At 51.7% G+C, this 22,618-nt stretch overlaps 1 protein-coding gene across 1 annotated transcript; it reads right to left on the minus strand.

The window, feature by feature from the left end:
• Positions 1 to 10,556: 10,556 nt before the first annotated feature.
• Positions 10,557 to 12,593, minus strand: LOC149357557 (uncharacterized). Its single transcript, XM_089576615.1, has one exon. It carries the CDS (start codon positions 12,591 to 12,593, stop codon positions 10,557 to 10,559), a length of 2,037 nt encoding a protein of 678 aa, XP_089432741.1.
• Between the last annotated feature and the right edge of the window lie 10,025 nt (positions 12,594 to 22,618).

The raw sequence follows: 22,618 nt of genomic DNA on the forward strand, positions 1-22,618 counted from the left end.
TCCGTTGCGAGTGTGTATGTGCGACCAAACAACACTCCTTGGGACGTCAGCTTCGTCGCCCACCTCTCTGCACGCCTCACTCCCGATCAAGTCATCTGCGGTGATTTTAACACGCACAACACAGCCTGGGGATGCCGCTCCACCTCAGTAAACGGCCGCCGCCTCTGTGATGTGATTTACACCGCCGGACTACTAGTTCTGAATGACGGTAGCCCTACACACATCGCACCGGGCAAACGCCCCTCTGCCATCGACCTGACCCTTGTTTCACCGCAGTTTAGTTACAACTAAAAAGTTACAACTAGTTTAGTTCTCACACAAAAGGAATTTATTATTAAAGGTTTCGAACAGCGAAAATTAACACTAGGCGGCTTTGTAGATTTCTCCAAGGCATTTGACAGAATTAACCACACAACCCTATATTCTAAGCTTGAACATTACGGATTCCGTGGAATACCTCTTGCCCTTTTACAATCATATCTGTCCGCGAGACAACAAAGCGTTTCACTAAAAGAGGAGTCGTCAGCTCTACGCAATATATCTTGTGGAGTGCCCCAAGGTAGTATATTAGGACCCATTCTTTTTACTATCTATATAAATGACATAGTAACAATAAGCAACCAGGCATTATTTGTAGTCTATGCCGATGACACAAGTTTCTTTATTCAGTCAGAGGACATTAGTGAATTATCGTCTTTAGGTAATATTACATTTAGTAAACTGTTAGAATGGGGTAAAGTAAATTCATTAGAAATAAATACGAAAAAAACCAAGGCTGTCCTATTTCGACCTGTGCAAAAAATTCTTGATTACAGTATTTGTTTAAAGATAGGCCAAGAAAAAATAGATACTGTACATGAGGTGAAAACCTTAGGTGTAGTATTTAATGAACATCTAAATTGGGATGCACATGTAACAAATGTGCTTCGCAACTTGGCCAAGGCCTGTGGTGTTCTGTGCAGACTTCGTTACATTGTTCCACCTAAGATAAAGCTAATGTTATATAATGCCTTATTTACCCCACACATCAATTACTGTAGCCTTGTTTGGGCAACGACATCAAAGGCGAACATACACCGGCTATTTTTAATGCAGAAGAAAGCAATCCGTCACATTGCAGGCTTACCGTATGATGGCCATACAACAGAGCTTTTCTCAACATATAATATAGTCCCTGCTGTACATCTGTACAATTTAAACTTAAGTATGAAGTATAAAATCTCGTTGGCAAAATCCAATACATGCTTTCTCTCGCTGTGCAATCTTAGACAATCTTTGGATGTTCCTTACAACATAAGACACAGAAACATTTGGCTAGTCCCCTTTTCGCGCACAAATAACGGTTTTAATAGATTGGAACATCGCTTGCCAGTATTATTAAACACACTTCAAGACACAGACATGGACATAAGAACATCGTCAAGACCCGCACTCGTTAAATATTTTAGGAATTTAACTGTATGAAGCAATAGATTAAGGACTGGCATTTCCATGTTGTAATTAGAGAAACATTTCTGCATAAATACATTTGTCTGTGTTTCAGATTTCATTTTTGAAGTATGTACATGTATAAATTTTTGTGTATAGAGTTATATATATATGTATATATATGGGCGTGTTCAGATAAGAACGGTAATCGAGGTCCCATGACCATTTTTTGTTTTCAATGAAAATTTTATATATGATGGGCAAATGTGTCCACACAAAGGAATGAACCTTAGTTTTGCAAGAAGCTTCGTAGTTTTCTCGGAAAAAAATCGCATGTCACAAGAGGTGGAGAATATCGTTTTTGGCACTTCGCAATGTTGCAAGTTTGAAGCCTCATTCCATGCACAAAAAATTTTTTTGGCGCATCAGCATTTTTTCAGACCTTCTTCAGAACTTGTACAATCATAGAAAATAAAAAATGTTTTCTTGCTCTTTCAACCTTGCGAGTAAAAAAATTGCAAACTTCGCTTCTGGAGCTATGCGGTGCAAAAAAGGCACTTTTCAGGGCAGCCTTAGGCCAAGATGCCTAAAGATCTCCCCACTGAATATTTTTCTCAGCATTTTCAGCTGTTTTTACTCACCTCAGGCAAGTTCTGTTGCTCTAGACTTGACAGATAGTTTTCAGTACAGTCTCAAAATTGGCCGAAGTTCAATAACGCCAAAAAAGTGACAACTTTGACTTGGGTTTAAAAAAAAACACCATCATCGAATTTTGTTAAAATTTGCCTGAATAATCCTCAATACATGATAACTTTAAGGCACTAGAAAATTGTTGCATTATATTCTTTTAAAATACAAAAATAAACACAAAACTGAGTTCATGTTTTTGTTATATAGAATTGCTTATTACTGCCTCTTAGAAATAGTAGCTGTCAGAAATTTGATTTAGCACTCATTGAACGTGGTTACATTTTATTTACCCCAATATCCGAACCATTCTCAATGCTTATAGAGCTTCTATTCGCTTGTTAGCGGCGCCCTTAATGCGTGAAAATGGGAATAAATTCGCTATTTTGCCTGATGCATAAGAATTGGCTGGTGGCGGTCGAACGTTGTTTGTATTCTCTAATTTATTCGTCGTAGGGTCTATTGGTATATATAATCGATTCTTTAAAGGTATTAGATCATTTCTCGGTTCTTAGAAAAATTTTTATATATAAAAGTTAATATTAATGCGTTTCTCAATTCGACGTTTTCGAACCTGCGTCTATTTACCTCTGTGTTCAATGGTTCTACAAGGCACTGTCGGGAGACAAAACGTCGTCTCCTGAGGGGAACGATTTATCTACAAGGTTTTTAATCATGGGGAGTTTTAATCGGGAGGCAATTTAAAAATGGGATGCCGCTTCATGTGCACATTGCAATTCAGAAAATCGTAACAAGAAATAAACGCCGGCAGTTGATTTCGGTTCTGCGCACAGTATATTGTCCAGCACGAAGCACTAGCCAGATCACAATCTCTGCCATTCAGAAGCAGCGGTGGAGGCCACGTAGGATGAACTGCCTTCAGTTGACTGAACCTACTTCCACAGGTGGAGCGTCTGAACTCCAGGCACTTTCTTTGCCAGTTTCCATTGTTCCTTCTTCACTTCGCCAAAGTCTGCAAGCTCCCTCTGTGGCCGCTCCAGAATGGTGATGTTCTTTAGTGTTTCTTGAATTGCGTCTACGAAGCCTCTGGCAGTGTGTATGGCCTCACTTGCAGGCTTCCGCAAGTTGTGTTGTGATGCTCGATGGTGTGATGCTGCGTCATGTTTCCTCAGGAATTGTGCCACTATCCACATGATGGCATCTTCACTTTGGAAAATTTTGAAATGAGCAGCGAGGATGAGGTGTTAATTGCTACATGGGAATACGGTGAGCTAGTTAAAAAAACTCTGACCGCTTCATCGTTTATTAGAGAATTTCTAAGAGTGGCCATGAAATGCATTCCCTACAACTATATTATATCTGTGCAAGCAAGAGCAATACACGAAAAAACACAGCTGCAAGAGAGGTGCAATTGTTTTACATTTTGATTTTGCCAAAAAATGAACAATTGTGCTTCCAGACTGAGTACAAGCGTACCATTGGCAGAAAAAGCAGGTAACCGTGTTTACCTGCTTTGTCATGTCAAGAAAATCGACTGGTAACTACGCCGTTAATTTCGACAGTATGTCTCATGATTCCGCTCTTGCATGCTTGGCTCTGTCGAAAATCAAAGCACATCTCGAAGAAAACGCGCCAATCTACACCAAGATAATATATTTGAGCGACGGGGCTCCCGCTCACTTCAGGAATAAATACTAGTTCCATGAGCTGCAGCGCAGTGAATGTCAACGGACGATATTGATGTTTTCGGCCTCTGGACACTGCAAAAATGCTTGCGACGGCGTTGGTGGGCTAGTGAAACATTGAGCATCAAACCACAACTTGCGGAAGCCTGCCAATGAGGCCATACACAGAGCCGGAGGCTTCGTAGACGCAATTCAAGAAACACTAAAGAACATCACCATTCTGGAGCTGCCACAGAGGGAGCTTGCAGACTTTCGCGAAGTGAAGAAGGAACAATGGAAACTGGCAAAGAAAGTGCCTAGAGTTCAGACGCTCCACATCTGGAAGTACGCTCAGTCAACTTAAGGCAGTGCATCCTACGTGGCCTCCACCGCTGCTTCTTAATGAAAGAGACTGTGATATGGTTAGTGTTTTGTGCTGGACAATATACTGTGCGCAAAACCGAAATCAACTGCCGGCGTTTATTTCTTGTTACGATTTTCTGAATTGCAATGTGCACATGAAGCGGCATCCCATTTTTAAATTGCCTCCCGATTAAAACTCCCCATGATTAAAAACCTTGCAGATAAATCGTTCCCCTCAGGAGACGACGTTTTGTCTCCCGACAGTGCCTTGTAGAACCATTGAACACAGAGGTAAATAGACGCAGGTTCGAAAACGTCGAATTGAGAAACGCATTAATATTAACTTTTATATATAAAAATTTTTCTAAGAACCGAGAAATGATCTAATACCTTTAAAGAATCGATTATATATACCAATAGACCCTACGACGAATAAATTAGAGAATACAAACAACGTTTGACCGCCACCAGCCAATTCTTATGCATCAGGCAAAATAGCGAATTTATTCCCATTTTCACGCATTAACGCATTAAGGGCGCCGCTAACAAGCGAATAGAAGCTCTATAAGCATTGAGAATGGTTCGGATATTGGGGTAAATAAAATGTAACCACGTTCAATGAGTGCTAAATCAAATTTCTGACAGCTACTATTTCTAAGAGGCAGTAATAAGCAATTCTATATAACAAAAACATGAACTCAGTTTTGTGTTTATTTTTGTATTTTAAAACAATATAATGCAACACTTTTCTAGTGCCTTAAAGTTATAATGTATTGAGGATTATTCAGGCAAATTTTAACAAAATTCGATGATGATGTTTTTTTTTAAACCCAAGTCAAAGTTGTCACTTTTTTGGCGTTTTTGAACTTCGGCCAGTTTTGAGACCGTACTGAAAACTGTCTGTCAAGTCTGGAGCAACAGAACTTGCCTGAGGTGAGTAAAAACAGCTGAAAAATACTGAGAAAAATATTCAGTGGGAAGATCTTTAGGCATCTTGCCCTAAGGCTGCCCTGAAAAGTGCCTTTTTTCACCGCATAGCTCCAGAAGCGAAGTTTGCAATTTTTTTACTCGCAAGGTTGAAAGAGCAAGAAAACATTTTTTATTTTCTATGATTGTACAAGTTCTGAAGAAGGTCTGAAAAAATGCTGATGCGCCAAAAAAATTTTTTGTGCATGGAATGAGGCTTCAAACTTGCAACATTGCGAAGTGCTAAAAACGATATTCTCCACCTCTTGTGACATGCGATTTTTTTCCGAGAAAACTACGAAGCTTCTTGCAAAACTAAGGTTCATTCCTTTGTGTGGACACATTTGCCCATCATATATAAAATTTTCATTGAAAACAAAAAATGGTCATGGGACCTCGATTACCGTTCTTATCTGAACACGCCCATATATATATATATATATATATATATATGTGTATATATATATATATATATATATATATATATATATGTGTGTGTGTTGACTCGGTATAATGCTTTCTGGTGCACGCGCGTAAAATATTATTTGATCGTATTTTGTGCTGTAGTGCAAGAATTTCTGCAGAAACTAATCTAATCATTGTGTGTAATTTTTTGTGTGATTTTAAACCCCTGTACGCTGCCATCAAAGGGGGCAAGGGCCTTAGTCAAGCTGCTTAACTAGCAGCTTTTAGTCCTTGCCCTCACATTTTTTCTGTACCAGGATAAATGTGGAATAAATGAATGTGAATGTGAACTGGTGCACCTCTCCTGACACCGAGGGCTCTGATCACCTCCCCATCGAGATCACCCCCCTTGTCGCTGCTCCACCGCCCAGAAAAACCTACGCTGTTGTGAGGCGAGGTTCTTGATGATGATGTAGGAAGAGGGGTCGAGGCGCGTTCAACTGTCTCCTCTAAGTGAGGGAATCACCGCCGTTGCGCCTCGATGGGGAGAAGGATTATACAGGATAGTGATGTAAAGGGTCCGGGTGAAAGGCAGGTGATGCAAGGCCAAGGGCAGAACAAGACGCGAGACCAGGGGAGCGCGGGTCTCAAGTAGGGAGAGCGAATCAGACGCTGCCCAGGACGAGTTCGGCCAGGGCCTGTAGGCGCCGCGGTGAAAGCGGGGTGCGTGGTCGACGAGGCGAGCGAGCGGCCGAACCGGCCGCGTCGCGCGCCTTCTTCTTCTTGTGGTTCTTGGTGAAAATGATTTGAAATGTGGGGACACGGCGCGTTCAACTGTCTCCTCTGTGAGGGAATCACCGCCGTTGCGCCGTGTTTGGGGAAGGTGGAATGAAAGAATAGTGATGAAAAGGGTCCGGGTGAATGACAATGAAGGCAAGCAAGGGATAAAATTACGGCCAAAAAGGCGGAAGAAGAGAATTTGACCAAATCCAGCATTCACGGGACACGCGCGGACCGGTGGGAGACGCAGTCGCCGATTGGCTGATAGAGGCGCGCGAGGGAGCCAATGGGAGAGCAAGCGCTCAAAATCGAGGGCTGTGGGCTTAATATGCATGAAATGGAAAAGATAGCGATGAAAAGGGCCATGGTGAAAGGAATTTGAGGCAAAGGAAAGATAAAATCTCGCCCATAAGGCGGAAAGAGGAAAATATGCCGAAATCCAGCATTCAAGGGACGCGAGATCGCTGATTGGCTGAGGGGTGCGTGTGTGAGCCAATGGGAGAGCGAGCGCTCGAAATTGAGGGCTGTAGGTTAATTTTGCGTGAAATAGGGAATTGTATTGTGCTATAATGATGTTTAGAGAGCTATAAACGCTCTCTTAGAGTGGTGTCTTCAAGAAAACGAAGAACGAGATTCAAGGCGCGTCGTGTTTTTTCACGCGGGCCATCTGGAAATAGGATGTTGACAAGGGATGCTGAAGGAAGAGCGAGGTCGCGAAAGCCAGCACGTAGAGACTGTCTGGGGCCATTATAGCCTGGGCAGTCGCAGATGAGATGTGAGAGGGTTTCCAGACTACCACATTCCTTACAGGAGGGGTCGCCAATGCCACGAAGGCGGTGAAGTCGTTCTGCCGTCCACACACAGCCAATGCGCATTTTAAGGAGCGTTGCTCGGTCGCGGACTGAAAAGTCGGCGCAATGAAGAGGGCGAAATGGCCCGCGTGAAGCAACACGCTCGTCGGGGTGTCGAGAAAGGACGGCCTCGTAGATGGCGAGATGGGCGGTGTCATATTTAGTGACATCTGAAGAGATGGGAACATCCTGGCTGTGAGCCCGTTTGGCCAGGGTGTCAGCCCGCTCGTTCCCAGTTATCCCGACATGGGCGGGGATCCAGTGGAGCGAGACGTTTGTGCCGCGATCTTTGAGAGCGTGAAGTTTGCGGTCGAGAATTTGTACCACGGGGAGATGACGGGTGTGGTGTTGGTTTAACTGCATGAGAGCAGCTTTCGAGTCGCAAAGTATGGCGACTGGATTGAGCCAGGGTCGTTCTAGTACGACATCTGCAGCCAAGTTGAGAGCAGCGAGCTCGGCCGTGGTAGAGGAGGCGCGGAAAGGAATGCGGCATTGTCTGGTGAGATTGAGAGCAGGGACGACACATGCAGCAGTGACAGAGGTGCCGCCAGGGGCCACAGAGCCATCCGTGTATATGTGTGTGCTGGTTTGGAGCTCGTCGTGAATGAGCGCCGCAGTGTGTTGCTGCATGGCACAGAGGAAGGTGTTGTGCTTATTTCGAATGCCAGGTATTTCGAGGCGGACGGCGTGTGGTGTTGCACAGTGCGGAGCAGGTGGTAGAGGCGCTCTAGGAGGGGGTTTTGCAATGTTGGCGTCGAAAGACCTCAGAGTGCGGCCCATTTTTGAGTCCGGCGCTTTAAGTAGGCGGGAGATGAGCAAGTCAGTGCTTGTTGTGCCTCTAATGCGGCGTATGGCATTTAGAGCGACTCGTTCGGCGCGCAGAGATACAGGCCAGGATGATGTTTCTTTGTAAGTGGCAGCAACGTGGGAAGAGTGCGGGAGACGAAAGAAACAGCGGATGGCGTTTCGGTGGTCCGTGTCTATGCTGCGCCAAAGGTTGGGACGAATGTCAAGAAATGGCAGAGCATACAGGAAACGAGCAACTGCGATGCCGTTGTAAAACTGCAGAGCAAGTGTAGGAGAGCAGCCGCCGCCCTTCGCGATGAGCTTGTTGGCGGCTGATGCGACTTGTTTTGCCTGCTTCCTGAGATGGGTGACTGCGGGGCGCCACGAGAGTTGGCAGTCGATGATGAGGCCAAGGTATCGGGCAGAGGGCTTCCATGGGATGGGGGTGCCATCGAGTTGGAGAGGGGGAATGATGCTTCGTGCAGCAGCGCGTGGGTGGAAGACGAGAGCCTCTGTTTTGGTTGGCGAAAGAGAGAGGCCAACAGAACGGAGGAAAGTGTGGACTACATTTAGTGCAGCCTCGAGTTGAGCACGAACTATTCGTCCCTGTAGGGTAGGTCCAGAGCAGTAAAGCGCAATGTCGTCCGCGTAAATGCAACAGCGGACTGGAAAGCCGTTTGTGACATGGAGGTAAGCTGGTAGTTTGGCCAATACTAGATTAAAAAGAAAGGGGCTCAAAACGCTGCCTTGTGGCACCCCAGCAACTAGTGGGCGAGGTGTACTCATGGAGCTGCCAGCTTTGACGCGAAAGGAGCGGCCAGTGAGAAAGGAGTGTATGTATTGGAACAGCCTTCCCGTCACGCCGAGAGAGCGAACGGAGTCCAATATTGCAGTGTGTGAGAGTGTGTCAAAGGCACTTTTCACATCGAGGAGAAGGAGGTAGGCGCGTTGTTTGTCGTGCTTGGCTTGTTCAAGGGAAGCTACAAGCTCTATGATACAGTCGGCTGTCGAGCGGGAGTTCCGGAAGCCACTTTGCTCTTGAGCGAGTGCGTTGGAAGCGTTTGCGATCCACTCAAGTCTTTGCAGGGCGAGCGCCTCCAGGAGCTTCCCAGGAACTGAGGTAAGGGAGACTGGACGATAAGATTTAATGCTGTTGATAGGCTTCCCCTTCTTGAGAATTGGGATAACGGTGGCAGTGCGCCAATCGTCAGGTAGCTCACCGTTTTGGAAAATACGGTTGTAAGCAGCGAGTAGTCGGTTGCGTTCTTTGCTGTCAAGGTTCCTGATCATTTGATATGTAATGCCGTCGGGACCTGGTGCGCTTCTGCGTTTCCTGGTGGCGATGCATTTATCCAGCTCATGCATTTTAAAGTCTTCCATGCAGAGAGTAAGGACATCATCTGCTATGTGCGCTGGCACGATAGTGATCTGGAGAGCAGTAGTTGGGGATGAATTTGCTCCACTCACCACTGTTGTGAAGTGATTTGCGAGGATGTTGGCAAGGTCTGCGTTGCTCATGCGCCGTGTGATAGCGATGGCCAGGACTGGGTGACGTGGGATTCTGGGATTGAGGATCGCAGACAGAATGCGCCAACCACGTGCAGGCGAGCCGGGGCGGTCGAGTGATGCACAGAGTCTGGACCAGCTGCGGCGGCGAAGGCGCTTGGAATGACGGCGACAGGCGGCATCCAAGCGGTTATAGAGCGTCCAGTGATCTGGTCTGTCTGTGCGGCGTGCCCTTCGTTGGGCTCGGCGGCGAGCAGCACGAAGATTAAGGAGTTTTATGTCAGGCACTGGTGATGGAAACTGCACAGTGCACAGTGTAGTTGCTGAGAGGGCACATTTGTTTATATGCGAGAAGAAGTCTTCATCACGACAATCACTGGCGCAGAGTGCGCGGAAATGAGACCACCGCACAACACTGTAGGTTTTCATGAGTGGTGAGGATGGAGAGGAAGGGATGATGTCAATTAGGAGATGGTCAGAGCCCTCCGTATCCGGAGCGATGTGCCAGGAGTACGAGCAGCCGGTTGAGGCGAGGGTGAGGTCGATGGTCGTAGGATTGCTGTGCGGGCCGATGCGAGTGGGTCTTCCGTCATTCAGAAGAAAAAGTCCTGCAGCATGGATGGCGTCCATAAGTTCGCGGCCTTTTTTGGTGGTTATGTGGGAGCCCCAGGTGGTGTGGTAAGTGTTAAAATCACCACATATCACTTGGTCTTTAGCCAGACGGGCAGAGAGAGTTGTAACAAAGCGGGCGTCCCAGTTGTAGGTGGGAGGGCGGACATAAACAGATGCAACAGAGGTGTCGTGGCCGGACATGCGAACGGTGACAGCTGCGCACTCGACACGATCGGTGGAAATGTCCGTGAGATCGATAAGGGTATGTGGGAGCGAAGCGCGCACATAGATGCCAACACGAGGGGGACGATGCGGGTGAGCAGAGTCGGCACATGGAGAGTTCGTGCATGAATCGAGAATGCAGGGAGTGGGGCTACTGTAGCCTATGTAGCCAGGTATCTTTAGCTCCTCCGCGCGTGCGTAAGTTTCTTGTAATGCAAGAATGTCGCACTCAACACGCGGAAGGAGCTGAACCAATTCAGCGTGACGGCGGCGCAAGGAACGGCAGTTCCATTGCCTTATGCGCGGCCGGGGGATTGTTCGCTGGTTAGCCATGCTGGCTCAAGGCCTGTTGTGCGGCCAAGGCCGCTGCACACAACTTGCGCGCGGTTGATGACGGCGGGAGCTCCTCGATGATCGCCTGAACGGCCGCAGTGAGTGCGGCGATGATCGTGTCACGCTGGTCGGAAGGTGACGATGAGGTTGATGGAGCAGCACGAGGTCCTAAGACGGCGTCGCGGAAGGAGCGGCCCGTGGTTGCGACGGTGGGAGGAGCGCAAGGCGCCGAGTTGCGTGCAGCAGCTGAATCTGTGCGCTGCGCAGAGCTGAGAGCGCTGGGCTGGGCTTGGCTGCTAGGTGCAGCAGTTGCTGGCGGTGAGAGCGAGGTGGATTCCTTGCCCTGCCGTTCTCGGACAATTCTATCGGCCTCTTGTCGTGTGAGATGTTTTTCGCTCGTGGCGAGAACGATGGCAACTTGTCGCTCGTGTTGCCAGCGTGGGCAGCGGGGCTCGATGGTTGCGTGCGTGCCGCGGCAATTAGCGCAGCGTGGTTTCGGGGCGTCGCAGTTATCGGTGGCGTGGTCACCGCCGCAGCGAAGGCAGCGAGCCTTGTTTCGGCAAGTTGCCGTGGTGTGCCCGAAGATGCCGCAGCTGTGGCATTGTAGCGGGCGAGGGAGACGGGCGCGGACTCGTCGGCGGAGCTTGAATAGGGCCACCTCTTGTGGGGGTTCGATGCCAGCGAAGCGGACAATGATGTTGGCACCACTGCGTGTGCAGCTGATGACGGGGACCTTGCTGTCGAGGCCAGCTGCAATATCTTCCTCGGAGAGGCCGCGGTCAACCCCAAAAATGACGCCGGTGCAGGTTTTGGGGCCAAGGTGCTTGGCGCGCACCTTGACGCCGCAAATCTCTTCCACGGCGAGGAGAGGAGCTATATCGGCTGTCGAAAGGGCGTCGACGGCGCAAACATTGCGGTTGATGTTGACACGCACTGCTGTGACACCAGGAAGGTGGGATAGTTGCGCGGCAAGTACGTCGCGCGAAGTGTTCTTAAATGTCCCTTTGTTTCCCAGAGGGAAATAGAGAACAGTAGCGGGCTTCGCATTGCTGCACTCCTGAGGCCTTGGCGCTGAAAAGCGACCAGTGGAGGGGGGGGCGATGTCTGGAGCTCCCGAAGGGGGTGCCTGTCTGGGCTTGGTTTGCTCAAAAGGACGGAAGGCGAGACGGCGCTTCTTCCTTTTGTCTGGTTTGCGACCCTGCTCTTTGGAAGGGAGAGCTTCGTTCTCGCCGTCTGAGGGGCGAGGGGGCGAGGGGGGATCCTGCTGAGGGGGGCCACGCTTGGCTTGTAGGTAATCTTCTTCAGAGAAGGCATCCACTATTGTGGGAGTGGAGGTGGTGAAAGTGTTCTTTTCTTTGGCTTCAGAACAGCTGATGCCAGGGCGAGGGCTGGGAGGGGAAGTCTGCGTTGCTACAGCGAGCTTCCCTTCTTGTGGAGGAGGCGTTTGGCTGCTCTGAAGGTGCGCAGTGCTTGGCTGTAGAGGAGGAAAATCCTCTTGGCCTTGAGGTGTGAGTTGCAGGGCCTCTACTTTTTCATTTTGGCAGTTCGGAGGTGGAGTAACGGGGTTCTCGGATGCACTGGAAAGTTGCGCCTGTGCATCGGTTGCCGCGAGTTGAAGCGGTGATGGAGAGGACTGAGAGGGATTCTCGATGGGCTCTGTGGTTTGGATGAAGGCAGGTGCCATTTCAGTGCCCTCGGGGCTCATAAAATAGTAGACTATTGTGTCTTCTCCACTTGCGGTGGACACGTTTGGAAGTGCAGCAGTCGGAGTGACGGGTGCTACTTGAGTAGTTGGCTGCGACTCGGCATTGAGTGGCTTGCGTGTGATGGAACTTGGCTCAGTCTTGCTGTCAGCCTTGGGGGAGCGGTGAGCAGCAGAGAGTAGGCGACGAGCGTCGTCTTGAGACTCGATAATCTTCTGTGCCTCGACGTAAAGTTGTTGAAGCATGCGCGAGCAGCCGACGCTGCCGGCGCGACGATGGTAGCGGCCGGGAAGCCGGGCGCTAGGAGTTGGAGGCAGCTTCTCCATGGTCCGTTGCGGACAACAAAAAAAAAAAGGGGGTAAAAGAAATTAAGAAATACAGCAGCGATAACAAAAAATGCTGCAAGATAATATTAGAAGAGTGGGCTGATGGCTGCGGGAGCAGGATAAATTGCGTCTGCTCGTTAAGAGAGGCGAGGCGAGGTTCTTGATGATGATGTAGGAAGAGGGGTCGAGGCGCGTTCAACTGTCTCCTCTAAGTGAGGGAATCACCGCCGTTGCGCCTCGATGGGGAGAAGGAATATACAGGATAGTGATGTAAAGGGTCCGGGTGAAAGGCAGGTGATGCAAGGCCAAGGGCAGGACAAGACGCGAGACCAGGGGAACGCGGGTCTCAAGTAGGGAGAGCGAATCAGACGCTGCCCAGCACGAGTTCGGCCAGGGCCTGTAGGCGCCGCGGTGAAAGCGGGGTGCGTGGTCGACGAGGCGAGCGAGCGGCCGAACCGGCCGCGTCGCGCGCCTTCTTCTTCTTCTTGTGGTTCTTGGTGAAAATGATTTGAAATGTGGGGACACGGCGCGTTCAACTGTCTCCTCTGTGAGGGAATCACCGCCGTTGCGCCGTGAGCGTCGCGCGCCGAGAGAGAAATGCCAGAAGAGGGGGCGGGGCCTCCGGGGAGGCGCGGCCTCTCATTGGAGGAGAGATCGAACGAATCCGATGCGAGCGGAGACGCGCGCAGGAGCCGTGGGAGCGGCGCGCCGAGGCGATGGCCTGGCGAGCGAGAGCGGGCAGAGATGCGCGCTGTGAAAATAGTATTTAGAGTCGTGCTCGTAAGCACGTCTGGTCAAAGAAAGCAAGGACCAGGTTAAATGCACGGCGAAGTTTGTCGCGTGGACCTTTGGGAAAGAGAATGTCATTCAGACATGTACATGGAAAACCGAGATCGCGAAAGCCATCGCGGAGAGTCTGTCGCGGGGCATCGAGAGACTGGCAGTCACAGAGGATATGCACAAGGGTCTCAATGGAACCGCAATTCTGGCAGAAAGGGGTGCCAGTGTCGCGGAGGCGGAAAAGGCGCTCAGCTGTCCAAACACAACCTATGCGCATTCTAAGGAGAGTCGCGCGCTCACGAATGCCGAAGTCACTGAAGTGAATCAGCTGGGGGGGGCTTCCTGAGGCGACGCGACTGTCGGGATGCTTTTTGAGAATACACTCGTGTATTGCCAAGCGTGCGACGTCGAATGCGATGACGTCGGACGAGAAAGGAACGTCTGCGTCGTGTGCAGACTTCGCTAGCTGGTCAGCCCGCTCGTTGCCGCTAATGCCAACATGTGAAGGGAGCCAGTGTAGGGAAATAGAGACGCCGCGGTCTTGAGCAGCGCGTAGCTTGCGGTCTAATGCCCGGACGATAGGTAGGTGGTGCACACGTTGCCTTAGGAGCATGAGAGCTGCTTTCGAATCGCATAAAATAGCGACGCGTCGGAGGCTTGGGGTTTCCAGGATAGAATCCGCAGCCAAGTTGAGTGCAGCGAGTTCAGCTGTAGTGGAAGATGCGCGAAACGGAATTCGGCACTGCTTCGTTAGGCGGAGACTGGGAATGACACTAGCTGCGGTGACAGAGGAGCCGTTTTCGAGAACCGATCCATCTGTATAAACATGCGTGCTCTCACGAAGCTCTTCTTCAATTAGAGCAGCGGCTTCTTGTCGGAGAGCGCAGTGGGGCGTGTTCCGCTTAGCTCTAATGCCCGGAATGTCGATGCGGACATTTAGAGGCACAAAGCGGTGGGGGGGGGCATGGTAGAGCCGCCCGGGGAGGAGGATCCGCGATGTGGGTGTCGAAGAATCGAAGTGTGCGTCCCATTTTTGAGTGCGGCGCTGCGAGGATGCGGGAGATAAGCAAATCCGTGCTGGATGTGTTTCTCATGCGCGCAATCGCATGCAAAGCAACGCGCTGGGCGCGGAGGGAGACAGGGTAGGTACCAGATTCTGCATATGTGGCAGCCACGTGTGAGAAGTGCGGTAGGCGCAAGAAGCTGCGGATTGCACTGCGCTGGTCAGCATCGATGGAGTGCCAGAGACGAGGTCTCAAATTCAAGTAAGGGAGGGCATATAGAAACCGGGCAACTGCAATGCCGTTGTAGAAGCGGAGTGCGAGGGTTGGTGAGCAACCGTCGCCTTTAGCTAATAGTTTGTTAGCTGCAGCAGCCACTTGCTTCGCTTGCTTCCTTAGGCGAGTCACAGCTGGAAGCCAAGAGAGTTTTGTGTCGATTGTTAAGCCCAGGTAGCGAGCAGTAGTCTTCCAAGGTATGTTGATGCCGTCGAGTGTTAGGGGAGGAATTAGCCTCCGCGCATAAGGTCGAGGGTGGAAGACGAGAGCTTCAGTTTTGGTGGGCGATAGGGTTAGGCCGACAGAGGAGAGGAAATCTCGAACGGCATAAAGAGCAAGTTGAAGGTGTGCACGAACGGCTCGCCCCTGTACTGTGGGGCCGCGGCAGTAAAGGGCAATGTCATCAGCGTATATGCAGACGCGGACGCGGAAACGGAGGTGAGGGAGAGATGGAATGCATCGCGGAAGCTTAGCCAACACAAGATTGAAAAGAAATGGACTGAGAACGCTGCCTTGTGGGACACCAGAAGTGAGGGAGCGAGGAGTGCTGAGGGCGTCACCTGCCTTGACTTGGAAGGAGCGGTCAGTCAGGAAGGATTGGATGTAGCGGAAGAGCCTTCCCGTCACGCCTAGAGCGCGTACAGCGTCAAGTACGGAGGCATGCGAGAGGGAGTCAAAAGCGCTTTTGACATCCAAAAGTAAAAGATACGCGCCCTCCTTATTGTGTCGAGCTTGTTCAAGGAATGCAACTACTTCAGAGATGCAATCAGCAGTAGAGCGAGAGGCACGAAAGCCGCTCTGTTCCGGTGCGAGAGCTTGGGTCGCTTCGGCAATCCACTCGAGGCGGTTGAGTGCGAGGGAGTAAAGTTTCGCTCTTGCTTCCTTCTGATAGCAAAAGCGAATAGGTTCTTTTCTTCTTCTTTCCCTTGCACCAGGGGTGCCCCGTCGGAGACGGCTTGTTATTACTTGAAGGCTGAAGGTCTATAGGAGATTATACTTGCAAACAACAGAGAACTTGCAGGGGATATAAATTGAAGCTTTATATACAATAGTTTACATATATATATACAAGTTGAGCAGTGAGCACAACAACAACATGGAACTGGCTAACATTTAGGGGAGGCCCCTACCCGGCACAGCCGATGATGCGTTAAATCTGTCTCCGTAGCCCAGAACCTCCGTTTCGGGCTCCGGGACCCAGTTTTAAAGGCACATGGGCCCGGCCCACATTCATCACCATCCAATCGTGTCAAACCCTTAACACGATTGGTTTTTAGCCGCGTGGTCCGCCCTCCAACTTCCTTAAGGCACATAACTCTCTCTCAAATGTACATATTGTAAAAAGGGCATCATTTTCCCTTAAAACACCGTACATTCCGAGAATTCACACACATACGGATTGGCCCCCCGGGTTACGTGCTCCGCCCCACACTTCCACCGTAGTAAACAAACTCTCTCCCCTATGGAAAGAAAAAGCAAAACACATAAGAACAACCCCCACTATATCAGACCAACTCTCTCCCCTAAGGAGGAAGAAGCAAAACGCACAAAACAACATAGCAAGACACTCCCACGTGTACATTTGTCTCCCCAGTCCCCGTGACCTTGACGCTTCCCGGCACTAGGGCAATTGTCGGCCCCAACCCAGCTGCGACTGCCGCAAACATCGCCCGGGAGCGCAGATCTACTTTCCGATAAGAGTCGGATCACAATGGACTGCCGAAGCCACCAGTTGTCCTCCGGGGTCGGGGCGGCGACATCAGTCAAGCGGCCGCCACTGTCCCCAATTAAGCAGGTGTCAGTGCTCGCCCTGTGCGGCGGCGTCTTCTGCGCGCGGCCCGTTTCTTGAGCCCGCGTTGTCGTCGGGCCTCGGGGCTATCCCGGACGCCAGCCCGCTGCACCGCCGCCCACAGCTCCCATTCATCCGGACGCACCGGACCCCGCCTCGTTCGGCAGTGTTCTCTTCTCAAAAGAAAAGCGGTCGACCTCCGAACGAAGCGTCCGAAACTTAATTGGGCCGCAAGTGGTGTTTGTGAAGTCGCGGTGAGCTGTCGGCGTAAGATGAAACGGCGGCTTGCCCTTTTTACGCTCTTGGTTCTTTGTGCACTGGTACAAAGCGGCCCCGGCGAAAAACACACGTCCTCCCCCAAAAAGGGGACAATGGGAGGCTTGGGTGAGCCCGCTTTGCTGCCGGCTGCTGCCCGCTATGCGCTCTCCTCGCCGCCCCCCTCCGCCGGGGGCTCTCCGGGTTCTGCAGCGGCGACACCAAAGGCGACAGAAAGATGGGCGCTCCTAATGAGACCGCGCGCATCCACATATCTCCCTGGGGCCCGCTCAACGACGAAGCCCCCCTTCCTTAGCCGCGAAGGAAGGAGGGGGGAAGGGGGAATAAACACATGGCGCATGCTAGCCCTCTACACGCCCCCCTCAAAATTCATCTAAGGGTTGCAGCACGCTTAGATGAATAAAACACACAAACAAAAGGGCTAGTGGCTTACCTACAACGAACCCAAAAACGAAACTAAGCACGCACTTCAAAAGTAAAAACGTTTCATGCATGCTGTGGTCGTAGTACGGGTGTCCCGGTCCATTGGCTGTGCTTACAGTCAGTGCCACACACGTGCGTACGCGTTTCACACATTCACATGCAGCGCCTTGACAGAAGTCCACGCTGTCGCGCCGCGTCCAGTTACACCTGCATGCACAGCCCCGTCCTGCTCGCGAATGAGCACACATACACACAGACACTTGCAACTGAAGCACTCGTATGAGGTCCGCGAGTGGCCGCGTGAGCCTCCTTGGTCGCACCGAGTGTCCCTGTGTGCATTCGAGCCGTGATGTGTTATCAACGAACACGGTTAACGGCTAACGGTCACTCAGCTCATGCGCCTGGTGCCGCCACGGGGCGAGAATTCAAAAGCTGCTGCCCTCCAGGATCGAAAACATCCTGGTCCGCGATGGGTCCGAATCCCCGCGCACGTGATGCCCCTGAGGGTACGCTTTCTCCGGCGTGCCAGTACAAACCGCGCGAAGCGTAAGGAGCGTAGCCCCTGGTCGGCCTAGTAACCATACCACTGCGGCCGGTTTTGCTGCGCTTGCTTTGGCGTACTGCCGCACGGAACGTATTGCTCCACGCGCCGACTTTCGGCGTGAAAGCCACGCACCTGCCTCCTGGCACTATGCCTCGCTTGGAGCCATCTGCACCTTTAATGCACGGGCTAACCTTAAAATTGCCGCTCCCTGATTGATCTACTCCTGCCGGTTTCGTGGCTTCGTCTGAGACGGCATGAGGTTCCTCGCAGTCACCTGACCCTATTTTGCCCTTCGGCCAGTCCCTACGCATCTCCCTGTCCTCACCTGACCTGATCAGACACCCATTGGGTGCGTTCGACAACTGCGCGGTACTTCCCCTGGTCGGCCCAGCAGGCCCACCTTCATTCTCTGCCTCCGAAGAAAGGCTCTTGGCATCAATAACGCTCCTGGGCACTTCCTGCCCTATGCCCGGCACAGTGTGCCGTTGCCGCAGCGGTAGCTCTCCTCCTGGCGTTAGCTCGCCAATCTTCCGTCTTTCGTTGCTGGCCGTTTCATGCCGAACGGACTCCTCTTTTTCGCAGCTTGCTAGAGACTGGGTTTTTCTTCCCGAACTCGTGCCCTCGTCCCTGGCCTCATCTGGGGTAGAGCTGATCTGAGCGGATTCCTCGTCGGAGTGCGCGATCACTGCCTCTAATACCGCGGCGCTCTGTTCCATCAGGGTGCTTCCTTCACTTGAAATTTCAGTTTCCCGATAAGCTGACTCCCTTCTTGCTTCTGCCTGGCCGTTTTCGTCTCGTTCTTTTGACATGTCGGAGGTCACAACCTCCGCCATCAAGCCTGCAACAATTTGACCGCTGTCCTGTTTGTTATCGGTCAATTTGGTCTCGCTTACCCCCAGATCATCAGAATTTGGCTCCTCCCCTTCGTTACGAGCCGCCCGCAGTGGCGGAAAATCTGTGATACTCTCGCGCCCCTCAGGAACCTCGTCCTCACTTCCTGCACTTTTTGCGGTCTTTTCGGAAAAAGAGGTGTTTCTGCCTACCGGCCGACTGCTTACAGCGTCCTGCCTGCTTCTTTCTTGGCCTGCGCTGGACAAGCATATCAATTTGCCCTCCAGCGCAGACGGCCTCACCTCTCGGGACCCGGAGCAGTTCTGTATGGCTAGTTGACTAGCTCTTCTAGACTCCCTGACCTTAGCCACTTCGAGCCCTAGCTGCTCAAGCTTTGCTGTTACCACCTCCCAATCTTGAGGCAGCGCCTTCCCAGAATTTTGCTCTGCAATTTGCGCCTGCAGGTCCGCTAAGCGCGCCTTCCATAATTCCAATTGGTCCCTCACATTGAGTGTGGGTCGGCATAGATGGCCCTCCATACCGCTTCCGTACTCCTCGACTGTCCTAACGGCTCGAAACACACTAACCGGGACGTGAACAATGCGACCAAGGAAACTCACCGTTTCGATGCGTCGTTCCGCATGGCCAGCTCCTTGGGGTCGCGCCCACAGCCGCTTTCCGCACGCTGCGATGAGCTGTCGCCCGCCGCTTTACCGGTGCCCGTCGCCGTCACCTTGCTTTGAACCGCAGGTGATCGTCGAGTCTCCACCTCGACGCGCTGCTTTCCTGACCGGAAGCCCTTACGCGCCGCTGGACTGTCGCTGAGGTCCCTGCCGCTCACTTGCTGGCTCTTGCTCCTGAAGCTGTCCGCCTGCGATCAGCTGCCACTTGCCGTCGGTGTCCTTGACTGTCGCCGCTCCACTGGAGACGATGGCAGTTGACTTCCGATGACGGGACCTGGCTTCCTCGACCGCTGCAGCTACTCTCCGCCTGCGCCTCGTCCTCCCAAACCGCCGATGCTCGACTTGTTGATGTCTGGACGTCTCCCCTTCTTTGCCTTCCCTTTTTCCTGCGCTTTCTTCAGACAGCAACAGGATCCTGTCGACTGCGCCAGTAAAGTTTCGCTCTTGCTTCCTTCTGATAGCAAAAGCGAATAGGTTCTTTTCTTCTTCTTTCCCTTGCACCAGGGGTGCCCCGTCGGAGACGGCTTGTTATTACTTGAAGGCTGAAGGTCTATAGGAGATTATACTTGCAAACAACAGAGAACTTGCAGGGGATATAAATTGAAGCTTTATATACAATAGTTTACATATATATATACAAGTTGAGCAGTGAGCACAACAACAACATGGAACTGGCTAACATTTAGGGGAGGCCCCTACCCGGCATAGCCGAAGATGCGTTACATCTGTCTCCGTAGCCCAGAACCTCCGTTTCGGGCTCCGGGACCCAGTTTTAAAGGCACATGGGCCCGGCCCACATTCATCACCATCCAATCGTGTCAAACCCTTAACACGATTGGTTTTTAGCCGCGTGGTCCGCCCTCCAACTTCCTTAAGGCACATAACTCTCTCTCAAATGTACATATTGTAAAAAGGGCATCATTTTCCCTTAAAACACCGTACATTCCGAGAATTCACACACATACGGATTGGCCCCCCGGGTTACGTGCTCCGCCCCACACTTCCACCGTAGTAAACAAACTCTCTCCCCTATGGAAAGAAAAAGCAAAACACATAAGAACAACCCCCACTATATCAGACCAACTCTCTCCCCTAAGGAGGAAGAAGCAAAACGCACAAAACAACATAGCAAGACACTCCCACGTGTACATTTGTCTCCCCAGTCCCCGTGACCTTGACGCTTCCCGGCACTAGGGCAATTGTCGGCCCCAACCCAGCTGCGACTGTCGCAAACATCGCCCGGGAGCGCAGATCTACTTTCCGATAAGAGTCGGATCACAATGGACTGCCGAAGCCACCAGTTGTCCTCCGGGGTCGGGGCGGCGACATCAGTCAAGCGGCCGCCACTGTCCCCAATTAAGCAGGTGTCAGTGCTCGCCCTGTGCGGCGGCGTCTTCTGCGCGCGGCCCGTTTCTTGAGCCCGCGTTGTCGTCGGGCCTCGGGGCTATCCCGGACGCCAGCCCGCTGCACCGCCGCCCACAGCTCCCATTCATCCGGACGCACCGGACCCCGCCTCGTTCGGCAGTGTTCTCTTCTCAAAAGAAAAGCGGTCGACCTCCGAACGAAGCGTCCGAAACTTAATTGGGCCGCAAGTGGTGTTTGTGAAGTCGCGGTGAGCTGTCGGCGTAAGATGAAACGGCGGCTTGCCCTTTTTACGCTCTTGGTTCTTTGTGCACTGGTACAAAGCGGCCCCGGCGAAAAACACACGTCCTCCCCCAAAAAGGGGACAATGGGAGGCTTGGGTGAGCCCGCTTTGCTGCCGGCTGCTGCCCGCTATGCGCTCTCCTCGCCGCCCCCCTCCGCCGGGGGCTCTCCGGGTTCTGCAGCGGCGACACCAAAGGCGACAGAAAGATGGGCGCTCCTAATGAGACCGCGCGCATCCACATATCTCCCTGGGGCCCGCTCAACGACGAAGCCCCCCTTCCTTAGCCGCGAAGGAAGGAGGGGGGAAGGGGGAATAAACACATGGCGCATGCTAGCCCTCTACAGAGGGATTCCATAATTTTGCCAGGCACAGAGGTTAGAGAGACAGGGCGGTAGGAGTGGATGTTGTTAGGAGGTTTGCCCTTTTTGAGCACAGGAACGACTGTAGCAGTGCGCCAGGCGTTGGGCAAATTTCCGTTGGCGAAAACGAAGTTGAAGTCTGCAAGGAGACGACCGCGTTCTTTAGTATCTAAATTCCTTATAATCTGATAAGTTATTCCGTCTGGGCCTGGGGCGCTCCTACGTTTCCGAGACGAAAGGGACGTCTCTAGCTCATGAATGGTGAAGTCTTGCATGCACAAGGCTAGAACATCATCGGCTATACGAGCTGAGATGGTGGTGAAGCGAACAGAAACGACAGGAGGAGTCGTACAGTTGGAGCGAAGTTGTCTGCCAGGAGATTGGGTAACGCGAAATTCGAAATGCCAAGGGAAACAGCAATACCCAGTACTGGGAGATGTGGAGTTTTAGGCCCGAATTCTAAAACGCTCCTTACCTTACTAAGGGCGCCTCAAACACCGTAAGGCGACCTTTTGTCAATTCTGAAACGTCCCTTACTAAGGGGCCCTAAGTTAAGGGCTCCTTGGTGCTTCCCTACGCTAAGGTAGCCGGCATGCTACCTTCATGCTTCCTAACCCCGCTCCTCTAACTGAAGGCAAGCTCCTCTGCAAAACTCTGCACGCGGGACGGTCGTTTGCGCACGCTCTTTTGCGGCGTTCGCCCGTGCTGCTCGCCCGCGCACGGGCGAGCGCCGTATGAGCGCCGTGTTCTTTTTTTTTTTTTTTTCCTGATTGCTGCGTATGTGTGCGCGTCGGGCCGTTGCTCTTCGGCTTTCCCGAACACGGTGTTCCCGAGTTCGTCCAGGTGCTACATCCCTGTGCCGCTGGAAACAGGGAGTAATGCAGGCAATTCTGTTCGTCACCCAGAACGGCAGCTTTGAAAGCTACGTCAGGTTTTTGCGCCGCGCGCGTTAACTTTTGCGCTGCCGTGTGTACGAGCTGCCGCGGTTTCGCGACAACGGCGTCTGGCCGATGGGCTGTACCCTCTCGAGCGCTACAACGACCAGGAATTCTTGGCCCGATATCGCTTTTCCAAACAAGCTGTGTGCTGGCTATTCTTCAAGAGCTACAGATACATGCGAGTGCAGACAACAGAGGATCTCCGCTACCGACCGCACTTGAAGCTCCTCATCACGCACCGGTTTTACGGAAGTGGCGCGATGCAGACTCTGGTGGGAGATTTGGTGAATATTTCTCAGCCTGCTGTCAGCAGTAGCATTTGGGTAGTGACGTAAATGATCTGTGTGCGTCTCTTTCCGAAGTACGTCCGCCTTCCGAGTGTTTCTGATACAAAGCCGACGATGACAAGATTTTACGGCATCGGAGGTTTCCCCGGCGTTAGTGTGTGCATTGGCTGTACGCATATGCCCACAAAAAGCC

The sequence above is a fragment of the Amblyomma mixtum genome, chromosome 3 (genome assembly GCF_055824585.1).
Source record: "Amblyomma mixtum isolate Tamu chromosome 3, ASM5582458v1, whole genome shotgun sequence".
In the NCBI taxonomy this organism is placed as follows: domain Eukaryota; kingdom Metazoa; phylum Arthropoda; class Arachnida; order Ixodida; family Ixodidae; genus Amblyomma; species Amblyomma mixtum.

Excerpts from the sequence above, each read along its gene's own strand:
- LOC149357557 (XM_089576615.1), bottom strand. The coding sequence starts at position 12,593 with ATGGAGAAGCTGCCTCCAACTCCTAGCGCCCGGCTTCCCGGCCGCTAC.